The sequence below is a fragment of the Alexandromys fortis genome, unplaced genomic scaffold, assembly GCF_014885135.2.
Source record: "Alexandromys fortis isolate MF-2015 unplaced genomic scaffold, M_Fortis_MF-2015_v1.1 scaffold_159, whole genome shotgun sequence".
Classification (NCBI taxonomy): domain Eukaryota; kingdom Metazoa; phylum Chordata; class Mammalia; order Rodentia; family Cricetidae; genus Alexandromys; species Alexandromys fortis.
The window spans coordinates 3,629,226-3,634,998 of record NW_026068031.1 but is presented as its reverse complement, the minus strand read 5'-3'; the positions used below and the strand labels follow the sequence as shown (position 1 = coordinate 3,634,998).

The window sequence follows — 5,773 nt, the reverse complement described above, 5'->3', positions numbered from 1 at the left end:
TTTTTCAAGACTCAGTTTCTTGTGGCTTTGGAGCCTGTCCTGGAACTAGCTCTTGTAGACCAGGCTGGCCTCGAACTCCCAGAGATCCACCTGCCTCTGCCTCCCGAGTGCTGGGATTAAAGGTGTGCGCCACTACCGCCCAGCCAGGTTGTGTTAGTATCATGAATTTTTGATATTTCTAAAGATCAAGTCTGTTCCCTGCCCCTTCCCCTTCAAATGCAAAAAGAAAAAATAAAAAGAAAAAAAAATCAAGTAAATTTACAGTTCCCTAACTTGATGAAAGAGTTAATTTGTATGTGGTGTCTGAAGTCCAGTCTCAGAAGAGGACAAACTCAGGGTGAAGCCTGGAGAATGATAGTTTGAAAGACATCTTCAAATTTGCCACTTGATTTGTGGTTTGTTAAGATGCAGATTTGTTGTGAAGTTCATTTACAGGGGGTTTTGTTGTTGTTGGTTTTGGTTTTTTTCTGTGTAGCCCTGGCTGTCCTGGAATTCTCTCTGTAGACCAGGCTGTCCTTGAACTCAGATCCTCCTGAGTGCTAGTATTGAAGGCTGAACGTTCACTACCACTGCCCTGCTACACAAGAATCAGAGGAATATGTTATGAAATTTTGTGAAACACTACCTAGTAGGTAAAATTAGATCATAATAACTGATTTCTTTGTAAGCTGAAGAGCATATTTACCCTGCCCCTCCTTGTTAAAGAGGCAGAGCGTGCAAGCACCACAGATTCAATTATTCCGTCCTTAGACCATAATCTCCTGAGATGAAGAGCTCCTGTGTGGCTTTAATTCAGAATGTGGGTTTTATACTCAGAAGTCCCTGCTTCTTATATCAAATTCTGATTCTGTACTGAGCTTATTTCTTATGTCCTGTTGAAGATGGGAAGCTATGTGGCACCCTGTCTTAGCAGGATTTGTTTGAAAGCCTTTTCCATCCTCAGCCTGCCCCACCACCACCACCATTGTTCGCTTTATGAGTCTGTTGCTCTGTGTTTTACTTGTCTCAGGCATACCATGAAGTGCCCTACACGACCTCCTTTACCTTGGCCAAACAGTTGTCCTTTTACAAAATTCGTACCATTGCCCCAGGCAAGACTCACACAGCTGCTATTGATGGTAAGTTGTTCAGCTGTATCATATGCCTTCAAAGCTCAGGTTCTTTTGTGCTATGAAATATTAGCTTTCTTAATAATCCTCTTAATGCATCCTCTGACTTCTCCCTAGTACTCAGTATTATGTTATTAACAAATTAGGCATTTAAGCACAGATTTTTAAAAAATGATTTCTATAAATACAAAATGAATGTGCACTTTAATAAGAACACCATACTTCCAGCTGGAGAGATGGCTCAGTGAAGTGGTTAATAGTGCTTACTTGCTGGTCTTCCAGAGGACCCAAGTTCCATGTCCAGCACCCAGTTTGGATTGCTCAAAAGTGACTATAACTTCAGCTTCAAGGGATCTGATACCCTCTTCTTACCTCTGAGGACACACCTACATGTGACATATACACAGACAGGCATATATATATATATATATATATATATATATATATAGTCAATAAATAAATTATTATTTGTTTGTTTTCTAAGGCAGGGTTTCTAAGTGTAGCCGGGGCTGACTTGGAACTTGATCTGTAGACCAGGCTGGCCTCAATCTTGGAGATCCTCCTGCCTCTGTCTCCTGAGTGCTGGGATTAAAGGCATACACCACCATGCCCAGCTATAAATACTCTTAAAAGAACAAAAACCATATTTATGATTGGCACCTACTGTAAGTATTCTAAATTAAGGGTAGTACCCTTTCTCTGAATTAAGGTAGCTACCCACACCTCAGTTTGGTCCCAGGAACCTACATGGTAAAAGAGTTTTGTTCCCTGAAAGTTGTCTTCTGACCTCAGTTATGGCATGTTCTTCCACCTGTGCATGCACAATAAATAAATTGCTTTATTTGGGGGAGGGTGGTGTTTTGGTTTTAATATTGTTTGAAATATTGGAAAAATGCTATGGTCAGTTAGAGGTTCTGATTGATCACACTGCTTAGATACTCTACCTCAAGATCATCTGAGTAGCTTCATATTTCTGTCTTCTAGTGCATGGAGCCGCATTGCTGTATCTTCTGTTTCATGGTTCATTTGTGATTGGCTGTTTATTTTTGCTTCTCCCTCAGAAAGAGGCCGGTTGCTGACTTTTGGCTGTAATAAGTGTGGGCAGCTTGGTGTTGGGAATTACAAGAAGCGCCTGGGAATCAACCTGTTGGGGGGACCCCTTGGTGGGAAGCAAGTAATCAGGGTCTCCTGTGGCGATGAGTTCACCATCGCTGCCACTGACGGTGAGTCTGTCTATGCTTTGTTCCTGCTTTCCAGACAGGTAGCTAGTTTAATTCTGATTAGGAAACAAGGTTTTGTCTAACTGGCATATGTCCAATGTAGCAAATTTTTTACAGGCCAGATTTCTAGATAATGGCAGGTTAATATCCTGAGTTCACCTGTTTTTTTTTTTTTATTTGGACATTTTTGGTAAAGTATCTCCAGAACCGTTGAGTACTTCTGTCTGTCTTGTCCAGTACCATGTTGGTCCTAATCAGCATTGGCTGGGTATGTGGGAAGAAGCACATAGGCCATCTTCCTATAGCACATAGGTGCTGTGCTAGAGACGTCCACCTCTTCTCTGTGAACCCATTCCTTTACACTCCGCTCCGTTCCTCTGCAGACTTCTTAGCGCCATCCTGAGCTCTCCATGCTGTGTTTTGAATATACCCAACAACTTCTTGCTATATCCATACTTCAACTGGTCTTTGCTTCCACCTTTTCTCTTTTGCGGTTGGCTCTTATCATAACCTCAGAGGTCCTCTTAAATACCTCCTGCTCTTACGGCTTGGTACATCAGTCAGGCTTGCACAGCCCCTATGACCAGGACCTCTTCTACCACTGTCCCTCTGTCTTACTTTGCTCCTGAGAGCCGCCTCCTTCTCTGCTTGTGCAACCTTGCTCTTGCTCTTAAGTCTGCCTGGAAACTCACTCAGTTCAACTAGATCTCTGCTCGGTGTCAAAGAGTACGCCTCTGAGCACTTTCTCTCAAATGGTTACTCACATCCTTCGTGTTGCACAGCACCCCACTTGCCATTGTTTGAAACAGGAGAGAGCTGTTCCCTCGGTGTTGTTATTCTCCCCACTGAAGTCACTGGAGCAAGGACTTGGCTTTATGTCCTGCCTCAGACAGCTTGAACAACATTTGCTGTGAAGTAGATTCTCTTACTTGTTCGGATGAATGACAAGTGAATGAGTGAACGAATGAACGGCAGACATAGAGGCAGTGGTCATTTTTACCAGGGTGGAATCAGGAAGAGTTTTAGGCTCTATAGAGAGAAATATTCAGCTTTTCTTTAATTTGGTACTTACTAGGACGTCTTTCTAGTCCCAGAACTAGGCAAATAGTGTCCTATTAATCTGCTATTTAATTTTTTCCTAGATAATCACATTTTTGCCTGGGGAAATGGTGGCAACGGCCGCCTGGCAATGACTCCCACAGAGAGACCACATGGCTCTGATATCTGTACCTCATGGCCTCGGCCTATTTTTGGATCACTGCATCATGTCCCAGACCTTTCTTGCCGTGGCTGGCACACCATTCTTATTGTTGGTAAGAGTTCCATATATATGGAGTTGGAGTGATTTGGGCAGGACTGACATTGTTGGAAACAGAAGTATCCTGAAGCAGAGGCTGCAGAGGCTGCTTTTTTAAGACATGTGCTGGATGGAGATGCCATACAAAGTGATAGGAACAGAACAGTTTTGTTTCCCAAGTTAGTCATCTGATATTTCTTCTCTTTTGGACTGTTTTGTGTCAGGGGCTTGTAGCTCAAGGTAGCCTCAAACTCAGTACTTAGTAGCCAAAAATTACCATGAGTTCCTGATCCTTCTGCCTTTTTTTAAATTTTTTTTTATTTTGAGACAGCATTTTTCTATGTAGCCTTAAAGCCTGTCCTGGAACTCTGGATCTCACTCTGTAGACCAGGCTGGCCTCAAACTCACAGAGATTCATTTGCCTTTGCCTTCTGAGTGCTGAGATTAAAAGCATGTGCCACCACCAACTGGCTCAGTAATTCTTTTAAAAGAAAATTTCCATGCTTTTTTGCAGAAACATTACTTTGAACTCCATGATAAAAACCTTGGCTTTTATAAATCTTAGTGCTGCTCCATCCTTGACCAATTTCGGGTAGGATTTAGGAATTGTTACTTTGTAAAGCTTCTGTGGCACTTCCAGCAGAGGTAGAAAACTCCCACCCCAGTACTGTGTGTATAGTACAGTAAATGTTTCACTTCTGAGACTAACTTGTAAACAGTAAGTACTAAGTTACTGGGAGTCAGAGATGCCAGTGACCACTTCCTCCCTGCTCTGTCTCCCTTCACTCTTCCTGCCAGTGTCTGTATACAGTGCTTACCTATTGCATATTTTTCCCCAGAGAAAGTATTGAATTCTAAGACCATCCGTTCTAACAGCAGCGGCCTGTCTATCGGAACTGGTAAGTGGGTTGGAGAGCTGTGATTAGGAGGGAAGGTTGTATTGTGGTGAGTGTTGCTGCTTTGACATGGTTATCAGGGTTATTGTCTTCCATGCCTGCATCAGCTGTGGAAGTGAATAAGAGGCTTGCTCCTCATTGTGATGTGAAATCTGTATCCTTACCATCCCTTGAGACTTTGACTTCCATGGCATTCCAGGTATTCTAGACTTTACAAATTTACAGCCCTTTGAAGGCAGAAGCAGGTGGATTTTCATGAGTTCAAGGTCAGAGTGGTATATATAGCAAGTTCCAGGACAGCCAGAGCTACATAGTAAGACCCTGTCTCCAAAAACCATACAAAATGTATGTTCAAAATAGGCCCTCAGAAAGAAAAGTCATTTTAACCTGAACTTAGGAAAGTCAGCCCAAGCCCTCTACTGGCTTCCCAGCTAGAGCTCTCTTCACGGTTCTCTGGTACCTGACCCTGAGCCAGGAAAGAAGTCATGTGTGCACCGATGTTTCAGAATTTACCTTGTTATTTTGTGGAAACTTAAGAAGTGTTTGGCTCAGTGTTGAAGAACTTTTTACATAAGGCAAATGCTAGTGGAAGATACTGCTAGTGAATTGCCTGCCAGACACGCACTAGGATTTGGAAAAGAGACATGAATTATGGTGATCATAACATAAAAATACCTTCATGTAAGCCTGACATGGTGGCACATGCTTATAATCCTAGCACTGGGAAGATGTAGCAGTAAGATCAGAAGTTCAAGGCCATCCTCAGCTACACGCCAAGTTTAAGGCCAGTCTTTACGTCTAGAGACTCTGTCTCAAGAATAAAAATTTATAAACTGGGCGGTGGTGGCGCATGCCTTTAATCCCAGCACTCAGGAGGCAGAGGCAGGTTGATCTCTGTGAATCTGAAGCCAGCCTGGTCTACAAAGCAAGTTCCAGGATAGCCAAGGCTACACAGGGAAACCCCGTCTCCAAAAACAAAAGAATAAAAATTTGGACCCACAAGATGACTCATGGAGTAAAATCTCATGCTGCCCTTCTGACAGCCTGAGGGCAGTGTGTGCACATGGTACACAGACATATATGCAGGCAAAAACACTCATACACATAAATAAATCTTTTTTGGTTTGTTTGTTTTGTTTTGTTTTGTTTCTCCGAGACAGGGTTTTGCTGTAGCTATCAAGCCTGTCCTGGAACTAGCTCTTGTAGACCAGGCTGGCCTCGAACTCACAGGGATCTGCCTGCCTTGCCTCC

The 5,773-nt window shown here is 42.9% G+C and overlaps 1 protein-coding gene across 1 annotated transcript in view; it reads left to right on the top strand.

Annotated features, from left to right (window-relative positions):
- Nek9 (NIMA related kinase 9) overlaps positions 1 to 5,773 on the top strand; it is a 36,346-nt gene that overhangs the window by 22,794 nt on the left and 7,779 nt on the right. Inside the window, exons 14-17 of the mRNA XM_050164621.1 lie at positions 1,010 to 1,118; positions 2,171 to 2,332; positions 3,472 to 3,642; positions 4,466 to 4,525. Of these exons, the coding sequence (XP_050020578.1) occupies positions 1,010 to 1,118; positions 2,171 to 2,332; positions 3,472 to 3,642; positions 4,466 to 4,525 (502 nt within the window). The remainder of the gene's footprint in view (positions 1 to 1,009; positions 1,119 to 2,170; positions 2,333 to 3,471; positions 3,643 to 4,465; positions 4,526 to 5,773) is intronic.